Consider the following 25,471-nt stretch of genomic DNA (forward strand, 5'->3'; position numbering starts at 1 on the left):
TCTCCCTCCCTGATGGATCCCTGAACTCCATAAGATTCGGGACCTAGACGAGCCCCAATCTGTCATGAAACTATCCCGGCCTTAAAGGCCTCAAGATGATGGTCCATAAGCTCCACAATGGCCTCTCTAACCGAACCGAAAATCACTGGAGTCTGATCAATGATGTTGCGTGTGATCTCTGCGGAAATGAAATCCCTCATCTGATCATCATGCTGCCCGGCTCTAAAGCCCGAGCCAGATCCCTCCTCGACGCCTGAACTGCTAACTGGTAGCTCTCGCAATGTCACCATGCTGAAAATATAACAATTCCTGATCAATTAACACACTACTGCTGAGGGATTTCTCACTCCACCAACCCTGGTTTCGTCTTGGCCCCTCTTGAATCGAGTACGGATCCTCTGCTTTCAGTAGTATGGGCCCCTACTACCTTCCACATCTATCCGTACTTTCCTCAAGAGTTACCTCAACTCCACCAAATCACTTCTACTAATACTGATCTCTGCTACTCTCATCCTAGGCTTGCCCTAGGGAACTTCTAACTCCACCTAAAACCAGTCCTCAGCTGCTGAAGGTCTCCTTGGGATGCCAATTAGCCACCACCTGAACACCATCACATGTAATGAGGCTCGGATAATCCTTCGAGTAAAAGTCTTGTCCCTACAACGGTTGGACTCAGACAAGAGCTGCGCCGTAGGGCCAAATCCAACACTCTGAGATTATTCAAGCCTGATCACATGTGATGTGACGTATTCACCTAATGGCTAACTCCCGTCACTCAGAGTCCCACAAAGCACAAAGCAAGCAACATTCAGATAAAGGAAACATACTCAGGCAAAACTATTCTCATAACAAGAAACTGCACTAGCATACAATGCTAAGCTCACACTATTAGGCATAACCTACGCAGGCTATCCTACTACTGTCTACTCAATACTAGCATGCAATTCTCATCAAGCTGGAACACATAAAGCAGGCACATAAGGCATCATCCTAGATCCTTAGTCCTATTCTAGCATGCTGTTCTATTGAAGCTGAAACTGAAACTGAAACTGATACTAAAACTGATACTGATAATCATAACATAACTTGTATGGGTGAATTGGGAGTACTTACTTGAGCTCGGCTGATTGCATGCACCACACCTTTATCTTGTTTAAGAATTCTTTTCTTTCTAAGTGCTTTTTAAAATTCCATTTGAAAACGTTTTTCCTTTTTGAAAATCTTTTTATCTTCCCCTTAGTTTGAGTCCAGATACACCCGGAGGTGCATCCGAAATCCCTCAAACCAAGGCTTTGATACCAACTTGTAACGACCCAAAAATCAAGACTAAAAATTTCTTTTAAAACATTACTAAAATCATATTTATAAAAACCGTATCATAAGTCATAACATAATTTCTCGAGTATTAAATCAAAACATAACATCATTATCAGCGTCAAACGTTCCCAGGCTAACTGACTATGGTGTATGCACTGCAATCTTACCGAGCTCCTCTTTTGAAAACCGAGTACCTGAAACCAAAACTGAAAACCGTAAGCACGAAGCTTAGTGGGCCTTGCCCACTGCATCGGACCGAAGTCCGGGCTAACTGGGGCCTTGCCCCCTACATCGGACCGAAGTCCGAAGCTGACTGGGACCTTGTCCCCTACATCGGACCGAAGTCCGAAGCTGACTGGAACCTTGTCCCCTACATCGGACCGAAGTCCAAAGCTGACTGGGACCTTGTCCCCTACATCGGACCGAAGTCCGAAGCTGACTGGGACCTTGTCCCCTACATCGGACCGAAGTCTGAAGCTGACTGGGACCTTGTCCCTACATCGTACCGAAGTCCAAAGCTGACTGAACATAGCATGAACATATCCACTAGCATGAACACACATATACTACATCGGGCCGTAGCCCGGCTCACATAACACATACATCCTGTCTGAGCCACGAAGGCATCAAACATGCTAACTACTGCATCGGACCGAAGTCCAGAAACTACGACTAACTGAACGGGCCGGCATTGTGGCCTTAGACTCGTTCCTACTGGAAGGAAACTCACTTGAGATTGTTGAACTGATGCTGCTAATCCTTTGACTGCTACTTGACCTCCGACTCCAAACAGCTGCTCCACTAGCTCCTCGAGCTACCAATGCCAAGATAACACTTAGTCCAACTGACCTCCAAAAAGGTCAACTAGGCCAACTCTAGTCAAGGTCAAAATCCTGGTCAAAGTCAACCTTCCAGGTCAACCCTACTCGCCGAGTCCACCTAATAACTCGCCGAGTTCATATGCTCAGGGTCCTTCTATTCGCGACTCGACTCGCCGAGTCAGACCATGACTCGCCGAGTCAACTATTTCCGAGTCCTGACCTATCCAACTCGCTGAGTCTCCACCCGACTCGCTGATTCGAGTTTCAACTCGAAGGGTTTGGGGTTTTCGCGACCTGACTCGCCGAGTCCAAGAATAGACTCGCCGAGCCCAAGGAAATCTTCATCCAACCCGTCGAGTTGTTCATCCAACTCGCCGAGTTCATGCCTAACTTCATCCGACTCGACGAGCTGTTCATCCCACTCGTCGAGTTCCTCCTCATCTTCAAGCTACTCGTCGAGTCCACTCGAAGGACTCGCCGAGTCTATCCAGTCCTTAATCCATGCAGTGGCTTTTCGAGCCAAACAGGGCTTCCAACTCATAGATCCATACTTCTGAGGCCTATCCCCCACGTAAAGTGGCAAACTTTACGTGTAGATCAAGAGATCTAGGCTCAAAACACATTCAACTAGGGTTTATGGCAAACATACTTCTTCAACATACCAAGGGCTGATACTTTAGGGGATTCTAGACCAAAACAAGCATGGATCTGAGGTAGCAACCTCAGATCTGGACCTCTAACTCGAAATGGTTACTTATCATGCCAAAAATGTCCAAAACCCACACATAATAATAGATCTAGGTGCAAAGGGAGTCCAAGCAACAACTTATTACCTCCAATTGGTCTGAAATGTCTTCTCAATCCCGAATCTACAGTCCCTTCTTGCACCTCCAAGGCCTTTCTTCCTTCTCCAAGCTTTAGTGCACTTTTCAAGGCAAGATCTAACTCAAAAACAGATATGGTGGCTAGGGTTTGGTGTTCTGGGGTGGAGAGGCAGTAAAGGAACCCTAGGGAGGAGAATGAGACGCTTAAATAGGGTACCAAGTCCCGAAATTAGGGTTTCCAAACCCAGACCTGACTCGTCGAGTCCACTCGCCGACTCGCCGACTCGGTCACTTGCTTTACACCCGGATCCCGCTCCGACTCGCCGAGTTCCTCCCTGGACTCGACGAGTCAACCCTCTTCAACTTAGGGTTTTTCCTTTCCTTTCTTGACCTTTCTGATTTTGGGTGTTACAGCATCATACAACACCTTGTCGGAAGCATCACAGATGACCGAAACTTTACAAGACGATAGTATTTGCACACAATCGGCTCAATCTACCGCATCGGATGGTAGCTTTATGTATGCAACAAAAAGGAGAAATCTTGAAAAAAGGCATTCTATGCAAGGAATAGATTATTTATACTCTAGTGAAGTATACAAGCCCGAGGAGTTATTATCATCCGTGAGTCATCTTTCGAAAATTTGGCATTATGTTTCCAATTGTTTTCTACAAAAAAAAAAAAAATTCAGCAACCCCTAAGTTGGCCCACACTGCCCTATAAACATCATGTGAGAGGTAAATAAGGTACACACTAGCCTACTAGTTGGCTAGTTGACACATGAAGGTCAATCCATATTAGAATTAAAACTCTCACAATGCAGCTGTTGAGCCTCGAACACTTGAATGTTTATAGGATTTAAAGTTGTTAGTTCACACGGGTATTGGATTTTGATCGCGAATTTTCTTTAAATGTGATAGGAACGTAAAGAACAAGAAAGGTTTAGACACATGGGACCGATGCTAATTCAATCGCGTAAGCAAAACGAATATTACAGTCGTGATAGTGTTCGTAGATCGCAGTTTTCTAAAGGTACAAAAATATTGGGTTTTTTATTTTATTTTGATCTTTAAGAAAAATGGACCAAAGGGTTGATGCTAAAAAAATTAAAAAAATAAAGAAGAAAAAAATTTCATCATTTTAGCAAAAAATGCTAGAGCCTTTCTATGAAACATATTTTTATCTATATTTAATTTATCAAACTACTATATCCTACTTTTTTTATATAAATATAACCATTTGAATGTAACAAACATATCATTTTTTTATTTATCCAAACATCTACATAAAATTGTAAGTTAAAATAGGTATGCTCTTGATTTGGTGAAATGACGTAAATGTATTGTGCTTTTTTAGGATTTAGTCCTTGAACTAACTAAGATAAACAAATATATTAGCAAAATAATAATTAATTTTTTAAGGAAAAATCATATTGAAAATTATGAGTATTTTAGTACAATTTGAACGATTTTGAACCTATACTCAGATTTTAATTATATCTTATGTATTTGTTCTTTATATAGAAATTAATTTTCTTGTACCCTTTTGAGTGATATATAGATTCAGACTTTTATTAATGGAAGCGTGATGCCGTTTAGATAAAGGTTGTACCTTGTCCTTGAATGATTGTAAGAGAGGAGGGTAAGACAGGAAGGCAGAGGAGAAGGGTAGAAGAGACATTTCGAATTGAAGGCAACATGGGATTGAATAGATGGAACGATGCTCCATATCTATGGAGTTCAATTTTGTTTGAATCTCAAAATATACCCTTCTTTCAATCCCTAAATATGGGTGTTTGTATATTCTTTACCATTTCTATATGGAAAAAAAAATTAAAAGAAAATTTTCCATTGCTCTATTAGTAAACTTATTAACAAAAAATATAAATTTTGGTAAAGCGTAAAAATTTATATCTACAAAAAATAATTCATATTTTTAACAACCAAATGGTTCATTAAAACGCTAGCAAAGAGCGAGAACATTTACAAGGAAATAAAACGGAAAGGGCGTTTATAGTTACTCGGTTATATTCAGTGGCGGAACTAGAAATTTTTATATCGGGTACAAACATTATCAATAAATATTCTATATAGTTATATTCTATGCATTAAAAACGCTATATAATCTCTTCAGCTAAGGGTACAATAACATAGAACATGTTTACAAATAATTTTTTTTATATACATAAAACAATTTTTTTTGGGGTGCTATAGTACCTCCAACGTCCCATCTGATTCCGCCACTGATTAAATTTACAAAGCATAGAAAGGTTAGATACAAAACATAGAAAGGTTATAGATTTGGTAAAAATATATACATATTGATATTGAGATAGAATATCAAGAATGAATACTTGGCTACACACCATTTTTTTTCGAACATTTATGTTGAGTTCGATATGTACGATTATTTGATGTTCAACCCGGTTTCATGACATATAGATAATAGATCACACTTACATTATGAAAGCAAGACATGTGTGGCTTTAGTGAAAGGACATTGAAATTCGAATATAAAGGTTTCATAACCAACATGTTTCCAAAATTAAATTTATCGTCTTCAGTATTCATTTAGCTTTAACATCAGATCCTACAATAATATCTTTTGGAGACCACAAGATGGGATAACCCAATATTTGGATGTAGATTTTTTGATATGAAAATAACCACACCACTTAACTTTAACTCGGTATTAACCAAAGTTTTATTGCAAGGGATCATATTTTTCTGAACCAAAATTTTGCGAGCATATTTTTATTGGGATAAAAACAATTGGAATATGAGAGAGAGAGAGAGAGAGAGAGAGAGAGATTCAAAAAAATAGTGTAGATTCCCCGAATATTTCATTGCAAATTCAAACCATAGTTAATGAGAATATCACAACACAACTTGTCGGGTGGACACTATTATCAGAATGTTGTGTACATATACTAGTAACTAGGCAATGCCATAGGCCATGTTAATATACAAATAGGCTAGTTATCCACTTTTTGCTTTTAGTAGAACCAAACGAAGCAATAAATATAGTGAACCATTGGTACCATGCTCATAAAACTCATTGAAAGCCAAATAATAAGAGCTTTAGGCGACATACAAGATGTGGTAACTTGCCATCAAATAGCCTTTTTAAAATGACCATGAAGAAGCAAATTTTTCATGCAAATCCCATTTCTTTGATATACCAATACTAAGAACTATTCATATTGTAGTAGTTTCACAACCAAGCTATATGTCTCCATACAATGTGTTGAGTTTTGGCTAAAGAATGAATAGTTGTCACACCCCAAAACCGAGTACGTCATGTACAGTATCATAACAATGTATAATAGTAAGACAAGTAACAACGTCCATTGTATTAGTATAATAATTGTATTACAAGTGTGTTCTATACAATTGGATAGACACAAAAAGTATAATCAAAATAAAAGATGAGTCTTGTATATGCTCCATCTTCTCAAAAGTTGCATCTGTACCTGTCTACTGATGACCTAAGAATACATGTTATTTTGAAAATAAGTATCAGCATAAAGCTGGTGAGTTCATAAGTATTTAGTGTCATTGCTTGTATAAAAGTGTTTACAATCATGTAATATAATAATAGTTATCAAGTTTGGAAAATAGTATGATCCTTAGAAAATCCTACATTTTCAAGTAAAAGTAGTCTGCTACCAAGACTCGGTTATTTATAAGTTTGATTCTCTGAAAATGTTAAAGTTTTCCCAGTGGAACTATCAGTGTGAAAATATAGTTTTAAATTTCGTTCATATAAAGAAATTAGGAAAAATAGAGTTTTAAATTTCGAGGAGTCCGTTTTACCTTTAATTCTTAATGTGTTACTTAAGGTCTGAATGTGAACTCGTATGTAACCGTGCTGAGTGATAATAGAGTAACAGTTGACCCTCCAGGTCACACGTAGCATAGTGATGTTTTGTCACCCCTGGGCCTAGTCGGCTCGGACTGTAGCTAGCAGTCGGGATGTGGGAGTGTCCGTCCCGTATAGATCTATACACATAGTGTTCGCTCTCCATCCAGGAGGCTCTGGTTACACGGTGATCGCATAATGGAGTGTCGTATCGAGAAGTAGTGTATCACATTCTATTTTAGTATGTTGTCTCATAATTAGAGTATAATGTATTTCTTAGTATAATGTATTGAGTGTTTGTTCTCTTGTATAGTATATAGTATTCTCTTCGTATAGTGTATAGGGTTCTCTTCGTATAGTGTATAGGGTTCTCGTCATATAGTATTTAGTATGTATAATTTCATAACTGTACTAACTATAGTGAGTATCATAGTAACAATAGTAATGAGCGGTAATCCTTAACTATACCTATTATAGTTAAATAGAGATGTTAGTTGAATGCCTTTGATACACAAAGGTGTTGAAATGAAGTGAAGACTTCTATATCCAACACAAATATATATGATATATAACTAAGAATTCAATGATAGTCGGACAAATAACAGAGTACCCTAAGTCCACAATCAAACAAGAACAGAAAATAAGGTGAGCTATCAGTTCTAAGTCCTTCAATCCTTACTTATATAAATATATTGGTGTAGATATGATTTGGAAATAAAATAAGTTTAAAAGCATTGAAAAACAGTTTTAGAACAATTAAACATGTAAATGAGTTTGATAAACATTTAAAACAAATTTGTTTGCAAGGTAATTTGAAAGTATAGAAAATCCTTTTGGTAACAAGTTATAAATCACATATGATTAGTACTATAACTTGTCTGGTTCAACTTTTACTCCCCCCCCCCCATAAAATCATTTAAAATTATTTAGAAAGGTTGATTTAGGGGTATGAACTCACCTGTAGTGAGCGGATTGATGGAAGTGTCAAGTAGGAGGCTAGGTGTCGAGTGAGGACTTGAACACACACCCGGATCCTATGTAACATATAGTGATACATCATTGTATCCAATTAGTTATTTAATCAATAATTTAGTAAGTAAAGACACTCTAATGCATGAACACACTTTGCTTCAAGTGCTAGGAGTGCTACAGGTTGCATCTAAGGAGGATATGGCCTCACATTGGAGTTTACTCCTCAAATGGAAGCCTAAAAGGGGTTTACGGTTTTTGAACCATTTCTCCCATGATTTGACGCCCGTAAACTCATGGGAAGGGTGTGTTTGGGTGCTACAAGGTCTTATGCTTCACAAAAGAAGGTCCTAGGGTTGAATCAAAGGCTTGGGAAGTGGTTAGGGCTCGAAATGGCACGCTTTATAGAGTTTATGGTCCTTGGACCATTATTGAGAGTTTACTACCGTAAACCCATGAGTTTACGACCCTAAACTCATGGTTACTCCAACCATTTCGTTATTTGGGTGCTTCTAGGTCATTCATGCAAGTTCCTAGTTCAATAGTCAATCATTAGAAGGAGCTTGGGGCATCAAAACCCCTTTTAGAGGTGTTTACAGTTTTGGGAGATTCCCAAACCGTAAACCCATGTTCTTGGGGGGTTTTTTGGTGTTCATTCCAAGGATTTGTAAGCACACTACGTAGATAACTAGTTAGGAAGGGTATACTTACTTATAGGAAGCTTGCAAGGGTGTTTAAGGACCCAAAAACACTAGGGTGTTCTTGGTGCTTGAAGATTACTTGAATATCTATGTAAAATTCGAAAATTCAAGGATGAAATGATGTAATAACACTAGATTTAGTGTTGTATGAACGAATTTAGGGGAGAAAATTTACACTTTTGGTGGTCTTGGAAGGATGAATTTATGATAGTTGAGAGAAAAGTTCTTATGTTCTAGAGTGGGAAGTGGGTAAATGGGGACAAGAGTGTAAACTCATGTTATATGCATGAGTCTTGGGGGAAAGGGTGTTTACGGCCCAAACACCCCTTGTTTGGTCGTGAACAGCTAGCTAAGGTGTCGGGTTGTTTTACTCGTTACACTTAACTAATTACGACCCTTCCTTTTATTTAATCGTTTGACGAAAACTCAAATAAAACACCAAACGGACTTAAACCCGGCCAAAAACGTATTGAAATATTTTTGACTAATATTTGGAGTGTTTAAATGGGGAAATTATACAAATGAAAATTTCGGGTTGTCACATCATCCCCCTGTTAGAGGGAATTTCGTCCCGAAATTAGAGTTCGAGCAACTAAGTTATTACAAAATATCTAAGCAAAAAGATGAGGATATTTAAGATTCATCTGATCCTCGCGCTCCCAAGTGAACTCCGGTCCTTGCTTGGCGTTCCAACGAACCTTCACAATTGGGATGCGGCTTTGTTTCATTCGTTTGACTTCTCGGTCCACAATATCCACAGGTTCTTCCACGAAGTTGAGGCTCTCATTGATCTCGATCTCGTTGAGTGGGATTACAAGAGTCTCGTCGGATAGGCACTTTTTCAGGTTCGAGACGTGGAAGGTAGGATGTATGTTACTGAGTTCGCGGGGTAGATTGAGTTTGTAAGCTACGGGGCCGATTCTAGCGAGTATCTCAAAAGGCCCTATGTATCTTGGATTTAGCTTTCCGCGTTTTCCAAAACGTATCATGCATTTCCAGGGTGAGACTTTCAAAAGGACTCGGTCTCCCACCTGGAACTCCAAGGGCTTTCTCCGTTTGTCTGCGTAGCTTTTCTATCGGTCTCTAGCGGCTTTCAATCGTTCACGAATCTGAACGATTTTCTCGGTCATTTCTCAAATGATCTTCAGACCCGTGTGTCACACCCCAAAACCGATGGCGGAAACGTTCCGGGGCGGAGGACGTCATGCGTAGTATCACAACCATTGTACATAGTAAGCTTAGTAAACACAACCATTACATTACATATGAGTATTTATATTTGTTTGAAAGTGGAGAAATACATATTTTATATATACATCAGTATAACAAAAGTATAGACGAGACTTCTATATGCATCGTCTTCTCCAAAAGTAAGCGAGATACCTGTCTAACGTGAACCTGAGAATACAAGCAGTTTTAGAAATATCAGCATAAAGCTGGTGAGTTCATAAGCGGTTTGTTTCTGGTGAAAGAATGTGTTTCCTTTGGTTTTATGAAAAGTTGTTTCCCAAGAAAATCCCATATTTTCTTATAAAAGAAGTTTGGTTATTCATTTGGTAAACAGCCTGTTAATGAAAAGTAAAGATATCCTAGGAAAAACCCTTATTTTCCTTAAAAGTTGGTGGTTGGTTATCGATCCGGAATGAAGTGTACAAGTATCTACCATACTTGTATTGTTAAGTGAAGTTTCCCTGAAAGCTTGGTTATCCTTGAAAAGTACATTAGTTTTAACACGTATATAAAACTAATCAGTAGGTAGTGAACTAATTCCTAAGGGTATCACTGATACTCTCTAGTAATCAAAACAGTTATTACTTTGAGGTTAGTTCACTAGGTTCATTATTACTTAAAAGTAAATCTCCATTATCTAAGTTTGCGAGTTCTATAACCATACGATAAACTAGATATGGCAAGTAAGAAGGCCAGTATCACTTTATGACTTTTGTCACCCGTAGACCTGCTGGTCCCACTGTAGCTAGCAGCAAGGAGCGGGGTAGTCAGCCCCGTATAGATCTATACACACAAGTCACGTTCTCCCTCCGAGAGATTCTGGTTACAGGGTTGGTCCTCCACTCGCGTATCTCTGTGGAGTGTTACCGAGGACGTGTCTCCAATCTTAAAAATAACGAATTTACAAGTAATAATACGGAAAATCCCATTTTATGATTGGCGTGAATCCTTTGTGAAATATAAAATATAACATTTTATAATGAGTTTCACAAATTTCCTTGTTTTATTTTGAAAACTAACTCTACAAGTTAATCTCTTAATCAGTTGGTAAAAACGGTTTTCTGTGTTAAAAGCGTACAGAACATATAAGTATTTCATACGAAATAATAGGTTTTGAGTACAAGTCCCCTTTCCTTGTATTCCCCCCCCCCCCCCTGAAAACATGAAAAACTCATAAAAAGGTAGGGGTATGAACTCACCAGACGAGGATGTGCCGGGTAGGACTCTAGGTGTCAATTTAGGGCTTGAACACACGCGAGGATCCTATGTAACATGAAGTGATACATAATTGTATCTAATTAGACATTGAACCACTAATTAAGTAAGATAATACATTCTGATGCGCGAAAACACCTTATCTCAAGTGTTGGAAGTGATACGTGTTGCATCTAAGGAGTGTAGGGCCTTGATAAGGATTTTACTCCTCAAGTGTAAACCCTTAGGGGTGTTTACGGCCCAAAGACCATATCCCCAAGAGTTTATGGCCATAAACTCATGGGTGGGGTGTTTTTGGGTGTTCAATGGTCTCATACTTCACAATGAAGGGTTCTAGGGTTGATTCAAGGGCTTAGGAAGGAATTGGGACTTGAAATGACCTTGAAAATGGAGTTTACGGCTTATGAATGATCCTTGGTGAGTTTAATGCCGTAAACACATGGGTTTACGACTGTAAACTCATGTGTGGCTCATTTTTTCATAGTTTGGTGCTTCAAATGAAGGGATACAAGGTTCTAGACATTAATCCAAGCTATAGGAGGTGTTTAAAGGCATTTTAACACCAAGAAAAGGTGTTTAGGGTTTATGAATGTTCATGGGCCGTAAACTCATGTTTACTCCCTTTATGACATGTTTTTGGGGTTCTAAGCTCATTCATGCAAGTTCCTAAGTCATAGCTAAGCATTAGAAGTGTTTTGGAAGGGTTTTGGGGCTTCAAAACCCCTTTATGGGTGTTTATGGTTTTGGAGGGGTTCCTCAACCGTAAACACAAGGTTTTTGGGGTATTTGGATTATTCAACCACGAATTTGAATGAATACAAAGCTAAACAACAAGCTAGGAAGGATTACTTACGATTTTGGAGCTTGAATGGGGTGTTTCTTGACCAAAATCCAACTTGTAGAGAGAGAGTAGAGAGAGCTATAAGGGTGTGCAAAAGGCTCAAATGAAGGCCACTCAACCCTTATATAGGGTTTAAGTTTGCGGCCAGGTGGGGATCCACCCAATACCGACGTTAAACGGAGTTTATGGTCGTACGCGACTAATTGGTCGTAACCCGACTTGGTCGTAAACTAAAAAATTTTCCAAATTAATTCGAGGGTGTTTCACGTGCTTTTATTTCGTTTTGACACTTATGAAAATAAAATAAAAACATTAATTGATTTTCCTAACCCAAAAGTTAACAGAAAATTTCAATAAAAATAAATTTTATTAACGGAAATGGGTTACAACGACGGAATAAATTTCAGGTTGTCACACCGTGAGAGCGCTGTCAGGAACTTGTCCTTTAGCTAACTGAGTGTCACCCACCTCGGCCCAGCACAGAGGGGATTTGTACTTTCGGCCGTAGAGGGCTTCGAATGGAGCAGCCTTGATGCTCGTGTGATAACTGTTGTAGGAAAACTCGACAAGGGGTAAGTGGGTATCCCTTGTCTTACCAAAGTCGATCACATAGGCTTGCAGCATATCTTCCCAAGTTTGGATAGTTCTCTCACTTTTTCCGTCGGTCTGCAGATGGTAGGCTGTACTCATATCCAACCTCGTTCCTAAGGAGCTTTGCAGTGACTGCCAAAATCTCGAAGTGAACCTACTATCTCTATTGAAGATAATAGATATAGGAACACCATGTAGTCGTATGATCTCCCTAATGTATGTTCTTGTGAGCTTCTCCATCTTGTCTGTTTCCTTGATAGGCAGGAAGTGTGCAGACTTGGTCAATCTGTCGACGATGACCCATATGGTATCCAGTCCACCCGTTGTCTTGGGTAGCTTGGTTATGAAGTCCATAGTGATCTGCTCCCACTTCCATTCAGGTATCTCCGATTGCTGTAGTAGACCTGATGGTTTCTGGTATTCGACCTTGACCTTGGCGCAAGTAAGGCATTTAGTCACGAAGGTAGCAATCTCTACTTTCATGTTAGGCCACCAGTATGACCTTTTAAGATCCAGATACATCTTATCTGAACCTGGGTGAACGGAGTATCGAGTGTTGTGGGCTTCCTTCATGACCAAGTCTCTGAAACCACCATGTCGTGGTGTCCAAATTCGATCCATGAGATATAAGGCTCTGTCACCCTTGACTTCCAAATTCTTATCCATTCCTAGCAGGGATTCTCCCGCCACATTTTCAGGTTTCAAGGCTTCGAGCTGAGCCTCCTTAATCTGTGTGGATAGATGTGAATGGATACCCATTGTTAATAACTTGACTCTTCGACCAGAATATTCTTTCCGACTTAGGGCGTCTGCTACTACATTGGCTTTACCCGGATGATAACGAATTTCTCATTCGTAGTCATTGAGTAGCTTGGCCCACTGTCGTTGTCTCATATTGAGCTCCTTCTGGTTGAATATGTGTTGTAGGCTTTTGTGGTCGATGTATATCGTGCTCTTCGTACCGTACAGGTAGTGTCTCCAGATCTTTAGGGCGAACACAACCGCTCTTAGTTCGAGGTCGTGTGTGGTGTAGTTGACCTTGTGTGTCTTCAATTTTCTTGAGGCGTAGGCGATGACCTTACCTCATTACATCAGAACACAACCGAGCCCTTGATTGGATGCATCACAGTATACTACGAAATCTTCTATCCCTTCGGTGAGGGATAGTATCGGTGCGGTGCATAAGGCTCGTTTCAGGGTTTGGAATGCCTTCTCTTGTTTCTCTCCCCAGTCAAAGGCCATGCCTTTCTGGGTCAATATTGTAAGGGGTTTCACAGTTCAGGAGAAGTTCTGTATGAATCTGCGGTAGTAGCTAGCGAGGCCTAGAAATTGGCGAATTTCCGTAGGCGTCTTCGGTGCTGACCAGTTCTCGATAGCTTTAATCTTGGATGGGTCCACGTGGATTCCTTCTTCGCTAACCACGTGTCCTAAGAATTCGACTCTTCGGATCCAAAATTCGCACTTAGAGAAATTCACGTAAAGCTTCTCTAATCGTAGGGTTTCCAGGACTTGTCGTAGATGATCGTTATGCTCCTCCTTGCTTTGAGAGTAGACGAGTATGTCATCAATGAAGACGATGACGAACTAATCTAAGTAAGGGCGGCACACCCTATTCATCAAGTCCATGAATATTGCTGGCGTGTTGGTCAGTCCGAATGGCATCACTATGAACTCGTAGTGTCCATAACGAGTTCGGAAGGCTATTTTCGGGACATCCTCCTCAAGCACTTGTAACTGGTGATACCCGGACCTCAGATCAATCTTGGAGAAGTGACTCGCCCCTTGCAGATGGTCAAATAAATCGTCTATACGAGGGAGAGGGTAACGATTTTTGACCGTCAGCTTGTTGAGTTCTCTATAATCGATGCACATACGGAACGATCCGTCTTTCTTCTTTACGAACAAGACCGGTGCTCCCCAGGGTGAGAAGCTTGGTCTTATAAAGCCCTTGCTGAGCAACTCGTTAAGTTGACCGGACAGTTCTTACATCTCAGCAGGCGCTAGACGATAGAGCAATTTGGCTACGGGGGTAGCTCCTGGAATTAAGTCGATCCTGAACTCAACCTGACGTTGGGGAGGTAAACCTGGTAGCTCTTCTAGAAAAATGTCGGGGAAGTCGCTTACTATGCGGAAGTCTTTTAGATCTTTCGTTTTCTGTCTCGTATCGACGACGTGTGCAAGGAATGCACGATATTCTTTACACAAGTACTTCTGGGCTTGAATACTTGAGATGATACGAAGGCTCGTACTGGGTTTGTCTTCGTAGATCAGCAAGGTTTCGTTATTCGGTAGATTTAGACGGATGGCTTTGTCGAAGCATGGGATATCGGCATGATGGAGACTCAACCAGTCCGTGCCCACGATGACATCAAAACTTTTGATAGATACTGATATGAGGTCGATTGGGAATGAGTGATTATCTAGCGCGAGGGTACAACCCATGTAGATCTCGTTAGAACTCTCTGTCTTTCCGTTAGCCATTTCTACGATGAAGGTTTCTTTTAATGGTTGCAGGGATTGTTTAAGTAAGTGTTTAAAGTTTTGGTTTACGAAGCTTCTTTCTACTCCGCTATCGAATAGGATACAAGCATAAGAGTTATCAAGAAGGAACGTACCTGTGACAACTGTGGGGTCTGCTACTGTTTCATTGTGGCCAATAGCAAGTAGTCTTCCTGTTTCTCCAGTATTCCCAGCTTTCGGACAGTTTCTTTTGAAATGCCCTACTTCGCCACAACCATAATAGGCCTAGCTTACTCCCGTGCTGGGGACCTGAGAAATGGGTTTAGGTTGAGACTTGCAAAACCGGGCGGTATGGCCTTTCCGGTTGCAGTTAGCACAGTGCAATTCACGGCAGGGGCCGTTATGATGGCAAGGGGACTTGGTGCACTTGGGTAGGTTCCCTGCATATGTTTTGGCTAGTGCAGGGGCAGCAGGAGTAGTGGCAGCATGGACAGCCACAATCTGTTGGTTTTTGGAAGAGGATTGAGTTGACTTACCCTTCTTTCGGTCCTAACACTTCCTCTTGTTGTCGGTCGTTTTGGGCGGTGCAGTGGCAATCGTCGTAGTTGTTGATGGAGTAGAGGGAGCTTCATGATCAATCAACCTTTGGGCCAATTCCTTGGTGTTGTCAAAGGTCGTAGGGCGTGATGCTAAAACGTTCCCTCGATACGGGGGTACTAAACCCCAGATGTATCGTTCAATCTTTTTGCCCTCAGTGGGGATCATGTTAGGACACATAGTTACCAGGTCGCAGAACGTGGCCGTATAAGCCACCACGTCGGTCCCTTTAATCTTGAGGTTCCATAGTTCCTCCTCAAGTTTCTGGATTTCACCCCTAGGGCGCATTCTTTAGGCCGAGCCGAATGGCATGACCTTTGCACAGAAGGTTCCCTTGTCAGAAGGTCTTTTAGCGTATCCCAGCCCATGGCGTTGGCTGTTACCAAGGAGAGTGATTTGACATGGCCATTCCACCATGTCAAGGCCCTTTCGGTGAAGATGCAAGCAGCGAACTTAATCTTTCTTTCCTCGGGGCACGAGCACATCTCGAAGACGGCTTCAGTTCTTTCGATCCATTGGGACAGTGCAATGATCCCTCCGGTTCCATTGAAGAATGTTGGTTTGCAGCTCATGAAATCCTTATAGGTGCACCCTTGCGTACGTGCATGGATTTCACCATGTCTAGAGTTGGTGCCCATTCCGGCTCCACTTGCATCGCCAGAATTCATTTAGGCCATAGCTGTAGTCATAGCTGCGGTTACAGCTGTCTCAAACATCACCGGATCGAACTGTGGAGGAGGAGGTGGTGGAGGTGGAGTTTGAGTTGCAGGTCTGCCTCAGTTCGGACGCTTGCGGGGAGGCATCTTTTACTGAAAGTTTATAAAGATGATGACATTAGTGAGAAACAATTGTGAGTATGATGAGAGTGTTTCATGGATTAAATCACCATAGATAAAGGGAAGCATAAGAGTATAGACTTTTTCCACTAGATTATATAACTGTCAATACTACTGGTATTACTTATGTAAATAAGTTCGGGAAAAGCGGTCTAACAGTAGACCTTACATCAAACCATATGAGGGAAAATGATTGACAGTTTTAGAAGAAACACAAAACATACTGAAAGATAGAAATATTCTACAGAAAAGTGTTTCATTCAAGCGCAGATGCTATAGGCTAATCCTTAGTCAAAGAAAAGATGTGCTAGACATCTTTTTAACGGCGGCGGGTATCCCTTGGGCGAACCCTAAGATCAGCCAGTTGGCGTACAACTTCCTGGAGATGTCGTTCCTGAGTTCTCTGACGCACTCGGAGTTCCCAGACTTCAGCTCGGGATGCAGTTAGTTGTTGCTGCAGAGCCTCATTGGTCCTCCTAGTCCTATCCATGGCTTCTTCCAGTTGGCGGATCCGGACAACATTAAGGTTAGAGTTGGCATCAATTTCCAGAACTCTGCCGATGGCTGCATGACCTTGTTCGACGTTCCTAGAAATCCTCCGGACCATGACGGGTAGGGCTTGATCAGCCGAGCCACCCTCACTTATGTTGTAAAAGCTTCGGTCTCCATTGGAAGGTAAAGTCTGACTCTGCTCATCGCTCCATTGATTCAAGGTTGTTGCCTACATGGGAGTGGGACCTTGAAATGTTGGACGGGGGTTGGGGTCTGGAGCCACTGGGGGTAGGTTGTTGACTTCTGGTTCGGAGTCGGAGCTATCCGAAAAGCCTTCTGCATTGTGATCATCCAAAGGAATCGGGTGATCATCTTCTGACTCCTCATCGAGCCATCCTCCATTGCCTTGGTTCGGATAGTACGGATCACTGGGAAGGTGGAAACCAGCCATGTTATCTACACAAGAATAAGGAAAAAATAGTTAATAGACATTCTAATCTAAGATACTTATAAGAGGATCATTATTAATTAGGCCAAGACTTGCATAGTGCATACTAATTACATGCGACCGAAACAAAATAGACCTTCGAATAAGTGGCCCTAACGCTAAATCCACAACCAAACAAGGAACAGGAAGTAAAGCAAAGGTCACAGATTCTGAGTCTATAGCGCCTTAGTCACATGTAACCGTAGAGTATCAACTATTTCTCTAGCAGTAACGACCTTTTTAGTTTTCACAGAATACTCCTATAGTATTCTTGTTCTAATGTTCTTGTAGTAGTGTTGGTAAGCTTTTAGACTTGTTGCAACACCACAACCATTCTTAGGCACATGCTAGTCACTCCTAGGAAAATGTAGTTGATCAGGCTACATCCCCCCAAATTTGACTATATGTCTCTAAGCCCAATTGTTTTGTTCAACAATCTTAATACTTTTGTTCTGTTCTAGTATGATACTGACCCTTTATATGAATGGATATATATATATATATATATATACATACACACACACACACACACAAATATATATATATATATATATATATATATACACTTAGTTAAATATTTTATTACTTAAAAGTATATATTCTTGGTCACAGTGTTTTAATCCCGAAGTGTTTATAGTTCGTATATCTTTTATGGGTTGATATACTTGATTCACTATAAACAATGCTCTGATACCAATCTGTCACACCCCAAAACCGAGAACGGCGGAATACGTTCTGGGGTGGAGGACGTCATGTACAATATCATAACAATGCATAATAGTAAGACAAGCAACAACATCCTTGAATTAGTATAATAATTGTATTACAAGTGTGTTCTATACAATTTGATAGACACCAAAAGTGTAATCAAAATAAAAGATGAGTCTTGTATATGCTCCATCTTCTCAAAAGTTGCATATGTACCTGTCTACTAATGACATGAGAATACAAGTTATTTTGAAAATGAGTATCAGCATAAAGTTGGTGAGTTCATAAGTATTTAGTGTCATTGCTTGTATAAAAGTGTTTACAATCATGTAATATAATAACAGTTATCAAGTTTTGAAAATAGTATGATCCTTAGAAAATCCTATATTTTCCAGTAAAAGTAGTCTTCTACCAAGACTCGGTTATTTATAAGTTTGATTCTCTGAAAATGTAGAAGTTTTCCCAGTAGAACTACCAGTGTGAAAATATAGTTTTAAATTTCGTTCATATAAAGAAATTGGGAAAAATAGAGTTTTACCCCAGCAGTGTCACTGCCGGCTGACTATAGTAGAGATGCAAACTCCAGATAGTATTAAATATATATACACTTCATGGAGTCCGTTTTACCTTTAATTCTTAATGTGTTACTTAAGGTCTGAATGTGAACTCGTATGTAACCATGCTGAGTGATAATAGAGTAACAGTTGACCCTCCAGGTCACACGTAGTGTAGTGATGTTTTGTCACCCCTGAGCCTAGTCGGCTCGGACTGTAGCTAGCAGTCGGGATGTGGGAGTGTCCGTCCCGTATAGATCTATACACATAGTGTTCGCTCTCCCTCCAGGAGGCTCTGGTTACACGGTGATCGCATAGTGGAGTGTTGTATCGAGAAGTAGTGTATCACATTCTATTTTAGTATGTTGTCTCATAATTAGAGTATAATGTATTTCTTAGTATAATGTATTGAGTGTTTGTTCTCTTGTATAGTATATAGTATTCTCTTCGTATAGTGTATAGGGTTCTCTTCGTATAGTGTATAGGGTTCTCTTCGTATAATGTATAGTATTCTCTTCATTTAGTGTATAGGGTTCTCGTCATATAGTGTATAGGGTTCTCGTCATATAGTATTTAGTATGTATAATGTCATAACTATACTAACTATAGTGAGTATCATAGTAACAATAGTAATGAGCGGTAATCCTTAACTATACCTATTATAGTTAAATAGAGATGTTAGTTGAATGCCTTTGATACACAAAGGTGTTGAACTGGAGTGAAGACTTCTATATCCAACACAAATATATATGATATATAACTAAGAATTCAACGACAGTCGGACAGATAACAGAGTACCCTAAGTCCACAATCAAACAAGAACAGGAAATAAGGTGAGCTATCAGTTCTAAGTCCTTCAATCCTTACTTATATAAATATATTGGTGTAGATATGATTTGGAAATAAAATAAGTTTAAAAGCATTGAAAAACAGTTTTAGAACAATTAAACATGTAAATAAGTTTGATAAACATTTAAAACAACTTTGTTGGCAATGTAATTTGAAAGTATAGAAAAATCCTTTTGGTAACAAGTTATAAATCACATATGATTAGTACTATAACTTGTTTGGTTCAACTTGTATTCCCCCCCCCCCCCATAACAGCATTTAAAATTATTTAGAATGGTTGATTTAGGGGTATGAACTCACCTGTAGTGAGCGGATTGATGGAAGTGTCAAGTAGGAGGCTAAGTGTCGAGTGAGGACTTGAACACACACCCGGATCCTATGTAACATATAGTGATACATCATTGTATCCAATTCGTTATTTAATCAATAATTTAGTAAGTAAAGACACTCTAATGCATGAAAACACTTTGCTTCAAGTGCTAGGAGTGCTACGGGTTGCATCTAAGGAGGATATGGCCTCACATTGGAGTTTACTCCTCAAATGGAAGCCTTAAAGGGGTTTACGGTTTTTGAACCATTTCCCCCATGAGTTTACGGTCGTAAACTCATGAGAAGGGTGTGTTTGGGTGCTACAAGGTCTTATGCTTCACAAAAGAAGGTCCTAGGGTTGAATCAAAGGCTTAGGAAGTGGTTAGGGCTCGAAATGGCACGCTTTATAGAGTTTACGGTCCTTGGACCATTATTGGGAGTTTACTACCGTAAAACCATGAGTTTACGGCCGTAAACTCATGGTTACTCCAACCATTTCGTGATTTGGGTACTTCTAGGTCATTCATGCAAGTTCCTAGTTCAGAGTCAGTCATTGGAAGGAGTTTGGGGCATCAAAACCCCTTTTAGAGGTGTTTATGGTTTTGGGAGATTCCCAAACTATAAACCCATGTTCTTGGGGGATTTTTGGTGTTCATTCCAAGGATTTGCAAGCACACTAAGTAGATAACTAGTTAGGAAGGGTATACTTACTTATAGGAAACTTGCAAGGGTGTTTAAGGACCCAAAAACACTAGGATGTTTTTGGTGCTTGAAGATTGCTTGAATATCTATGTAAAATTCGAAAATCCAAGGATGATATGATGTAATAACACTAGATATAGTGTTGTATGAACGAATTTAGGGAAGAAAACTTACACCCCTTGTTTGGCTGTGAACACCTAGCTAAGGTGTCAGGTTGTTTTACTCGTTACACTTAACTAATTACGACCCTTCCTTTTATTTAATCGTTTGACGAAATCTAAAATAAAACATCAAACGGACTTAACCCAGCCAAAAACGTATTGAAATATTTTTGACTAATATTTGGAGTGTTTGAATGGGGAAATTATACAAATAAAAATTTCGGGTTGTCACAATAGTCATCCCACATTGCTAGAAGGATGAAAACTTGGGAGGTCTCCAATTTTATAAAAGAAGACCAAGGCTTTGGGTTCAAAGCACCCTAATCAAAAATACACTTGAAGTGTTCGGTTCTTTCTTTCTTCCCTTATTTTAGAGTTTATTCTCTTGTATTAGAGTATAGAAAGTCTTTGTTAACTCTTTGATAAAGTGTGAGTATTTTTGGAGAGGTTTGAGAGATTAGTTTATGTGATTGTAACAATTTATCAAATAATGGATTGTTGTCTCTTGAGGCCATGGTTTTTCTTTGGTTTTCAAGTTTTCACGTATATTCTTGTGTCCAGTTATTTTTCTCTATTATTGTTATTGGAAGGTTGTTAGGAATATTGAGACCGTTTTCCTTCCCAACACATTCGACCCAACCCTGTCGAGATTTATCATTACACTCCAAATGCACTTTCATTCTTTCCAAATAATAGTTAAAGTTAACTTTTTGACGCAGCATAAAAAGACAACTACACTAGAACACCAATGTGTTCTTGAATGGAACGTTGGAATCCACTATAGGGATAATTCTAATTTATTGAATGAATTTCAAAAACAAAAGTCATGAAAAAAAAAACCCATTTAAACTCTAACGATCTAAATATATACCAGGTCTTAAATCAAGAAAAAGAAACAATAACTCCTAATAAATAAATAAATAAATAACTAGATAATATCAAATTTCAAAAAGAAACTTTCAAACACCTAAAAGGGTCATCCTTATCTTCTACAAACGAGCACTCCTTTTCCTATCCAAGCTTTCTTCAAATTCAAGGGCTACCCGTTCTACATCACTTTTAAAGCGAAAATCCACAAGCACAATGAATAACATTAACATCTAAAGGCTTTACAGCAAGCTCTTGTGTAACATTTTTTTATCAACACATCAAACTCATCAACCATAGATTTGTGCTAATTAGGGTCTGATAGTGCATCAACATGTGGTTTAGGAAGAGGGGATATCGTGGTCGAAGTGGTAAAGCAAGCATACTTCAGAATAGTTTTAACAATATTGTGTTGCCTTCGGGTAGTCATGTGATGGGTTTAACATGAGAGTATAAAATGGTTGAAAGAGATGTCATAACATAAGTATCAACGGTGGTGTGAAGGGTATCTGAGAAATACACATGGTGTTGATTTATGTTCGACTTTTTGTTATTGAGATGAGTTATGTGAAAAGAAAATAACATCTAAATATGAGAATCCAACAAATTCTGTGATATAGTCGTGATGTTGGGGATGAGAAATGAGAACTTTATATGGTAGAATGTTATATAAATATGTTTCCATATATTTATGTATCAAATAAGGCCAAAATGATATAAAAAGATAACCATGAGAAATAATAGTTTATCATATTGTATAAGGTTAAAAAAATCAGTATGCCTTTCGATTTGAGAGGATATATATGACACAAGGATAGAAGGTGACTATATTCGTTGAAAATTTTAAGAAAGAATATATTTTTATATTCCCTAACAATATCATATTGGAAAGCTTCTATTTCTCATCAAAATTGAGTAAGAACGTATTTTGTAAATTTGATGAAAAGTGGAGTTTGTGACTTATGTGTCATTGGAAAAAAGTTCATACAAAATTTTGTATAAGGGAAGTTGGTGATGTCATTCAAGCTATAGGCCATGACTTTATTTTATCAATCACCTTTTTGTCGAGCCATTTGTAACCTAAAACGTGGCGACTGGCAGTGTGACTTGGATTTGGGTCTGACTCAGTTAAAATTTCCAATTCACTGCCTGACTCGTAGTCAACTTGTGAGTCGGATGAATCATGCCTCATCCGGGTAATGTCATGATTCAACAGGTAATCGGGTTATCCAATGGTTAATAACTTCATCTTTTGGAGTATGGTGGGTTTTAGCTAACAAAAAATGGACATTTGAGACTAGGGCTAGGAGGGAGGGAGGGAGGGAGAGAGTGACAACGAGTTTTTTTGTTGAGAAATTCTTGTTGAGAAAGAGAGTTTTCTTTGTTCATGCTTTTCTCTATTTTCCATTTAATTTTTTTTGTTTGCTGAGTTTCTATTAGATATGGAAAGTCAAGTCAAGAAAAGATTTTGGTATCTTCGTTGGGAAGCCAAAAGAGGGGAAAACTTTTTCAGCTAGACAATTGGTGTTTTTTATTATTTTATTATTATTATTTTTCTTAGTTTTTTATTGTTCTTTTATTTATGTGAGCATGAGAATTGACACACCTAAAAAATGGAAGGTTATCGACTTAAATAGTTAAAGGGAAAACTACAATAAAATCTCTATATATTGGCCTCATAATCGATTTAACCATTATATTTTTTTTTATTCAATTAAGTCTCAAATACCGGTAATCGTATTCAATTTAACCCTTTGACCCGGTCAACAGGTCATCCAACTTTCAAAAATTACATTTTCGGCCCAGATTTCAAAATTTATTACAAATTTGGTCCAAAATTTACATTTTTAGCCCAGATTTTAAATTTTTTTACAAATTTGGTCCACAATTTACATTTTTGCCCAAATTTTAGAATTTTATTATGAATTCATCCTAACTTTAGTTTATTTTACAACTTTTATTCTCAAAAGTTTGTTTCTAATATGTTTGTTCTTTAAAACTCATATTTATACAAAAAAAACATATTTTCACATAAAAATCTTATTTTTTCTATATAAAAACTTTTTTTAAAAACTTTTTGTATATGAAATATCTAATTATAAAAATAGGTTTGGATTATTTGTGTGATTTCTCTTAAAAAATCAATTAATAAATTAAAAGTAACCCTAAATTATACTATTTATAGTTTGTCAAAAACTAGTTACCCTAAATTATACTATTAATATAGAGATTTTAATATGTGTTCTATTTAGTGTGTATTCATTTTTCTATGAGATATTAATATACTTGTTTATATGTATTTTTGTATCTTCGTAAATTAAATCATATCTTCGATCACATATATATGACAAAAGGTATGTAAAGTTGTTCTAATCTCATATATGACAATCCATATTGATTTCAGTAGGAGTTGTAATTATCAACGTTTGTAATACTTTTTTACATTTGTTAAATGCCCTTTAGTGCCAAACACCTCTTTATCGACAAATGACAATTGCTCTATTCTAGATAGTTATTTTTTGTTATTACAACAAACAAAATTGACACATGATTTCGATTTTACAAAGAAGTTTAAATAAAGAAATCCAAAGTGATGATGAACTATATGTATGGACATGTATTCAGCGATAAACAAAAAATATGAAGTTTTCAATATGTAGCATCTTCTATTATTTAAACTTTTCCTATACATGTGATTAAAGAACAAATAAATAATATTAAAATGAGTGTAACTAGTTTTAGACAAACTATAATTTAATAGAATAATTTAGGGTTACTTTTAATTTCTTAATTGATTTTTTAAGAGAAATCTCACAAATAATCCAAACCTATTTTTATAATTAGATATTTCCTATACAAAAAAGTTTTTATATAGAAAAAATAAGATTTTTATGTGAAAATATTTTTTTTTGTATAAATATGAGTTTTAAAGAAAAAACATATTAGAAACAAACTTTTGAGAAAAAAAGTTGTAAAGAAAACTAAAGTTAGGATGAGTTCATAATAAAATTCTAAAATTTGAGCAAAAAGGGTAAATTTTGGACCAAATCTATAAAAAAAATTAAAATCTGGGCCAAAAGTGTAAATTGTTGACCAAATTTGTAATAAATTTTGAAATCTGGGCCGAAAATGTAATTTTTGAAAGTTGGATGACCTGTTGACCGGATCAAAGGGTTAAATTGAATACGATTACCGGTATTTGGGACTTAATTGAATAAAAAAAATATATAAGGGCTAAATCGATTATGAGACCAATATGTAGGGACTTTATTGCAGTTTTCCCATAGTTAAACTATATTTTGTTTATACATGATGTTATATATAATATTTTGTATATAATTTTTAGAGTCCTGAGTTTTGATTCTTACGAGTCGAGTTACGATTCAAAATTTAGGACTTCGAGTCATGAGTCAAGTCAAGAATTGACGACTATATTAGTTAACTTTTAAATATGACATATGTCTTCATTTAATTGGGTAGGAAGACTTGTAGGAACAAAAATAGGAAGATATTAAATTTCTCTTTGTATAAATATATTGTTTTATATAAACCATTATTTTTTGTATGCTAAACTTTTAAATTATTAATCCATTAATTTTTTGTTAATATAAACATGATGTTAAATTTTAAACCATAAATAGAATTACAATATATATGCCGAAAGACTACTTTTATAGATAACCAACAAATAACTATAATGTAAAATATAAAAATAAAATTGAAATCCAAATATCAAATCAACTAAATTTATGACAAAAATATATTTTTTATAACTATAATTAAAGTTCCTGAAGCAATATAATTATAAACGGATTAACAATAATATTTACTTTATATACTTTATAGTTATATGTTATTTCTAATTATTATCTAAATATTTATAATTAAATATAGAGAAAACTGAGTTGTGGCAAATTACTAGAACAATGTATATAAAAACGTGGTGCAAAAATTAATGTTTTATGTAATTATCAACGGATTAACAATAATAATTACTTTATAATTATATGTTATTTCTAATTATTATCTAAATATTTATAATTAAATATAGAGGAAACTGAGTTGGTGCAAAATACTAG

At 37.7% G+C, this 25,471-nt stretch overlaps 1 protein-coding gene across 1 annotated transcript; it reads left to right on the top strand.

Moving 5' to 3' along the window:
* The first annotated feature begins 3,384 nt into the window (after window positions 1-3,384).
* Window positions 3,385-4,758, top strand: LOC111909867 (uncharacterized). The gene is made up of 3 exons (XM_052770071.1): window positions 3,385-3,585; window positions 3,883-3,994; window positions 4,523-4,758. The coding sequence occupies exons 1-3, from the start codon at window positions 3,409-3,411 to the stop codon at window positions 4,537-4,539; spliced, it is 306 nt and encodes a 101-aa protein (XP_052626031.1). The 5' UTR covers window positions 3,385-3,408; the 3' UTR covers window positions 4,540-4,758.
* The last annotated feature ends 20,713 nt before the right edge of the window (window positions 4,759-25,471 follow it).

This window comes from Lactuca sativa, chromosome 3, assembly GCF_002870075.4.
Source record: "Lactuca sativa cultivar Salinas chromosome 3, Lsat_Salinas_v11, whole genome shotgun sequence".
NCBI lineage: Eukaryota > Viridiplantae > Streptophyta > Magnoliopsida > Asterales > Asteraceae > Lactuca > Lactuca sativa.

Excerpts from the sequence above, each read along its gene's own strand:
- LOC111909867 (XM_052770071.1), top strand. The coding sequence starts at position 3,409 with ATGACCGAAACTTTACAAGACGATAGTATTTGCACACAATCGGCTCAA. Across the intron at positions 3,586-3,882 it reads CCGAGGAGTTATTATCATCC|GAACGTAAAGAACAAGAAAG; the intron begins GTGAGTCATCTT and ends TAAATGTGATAG.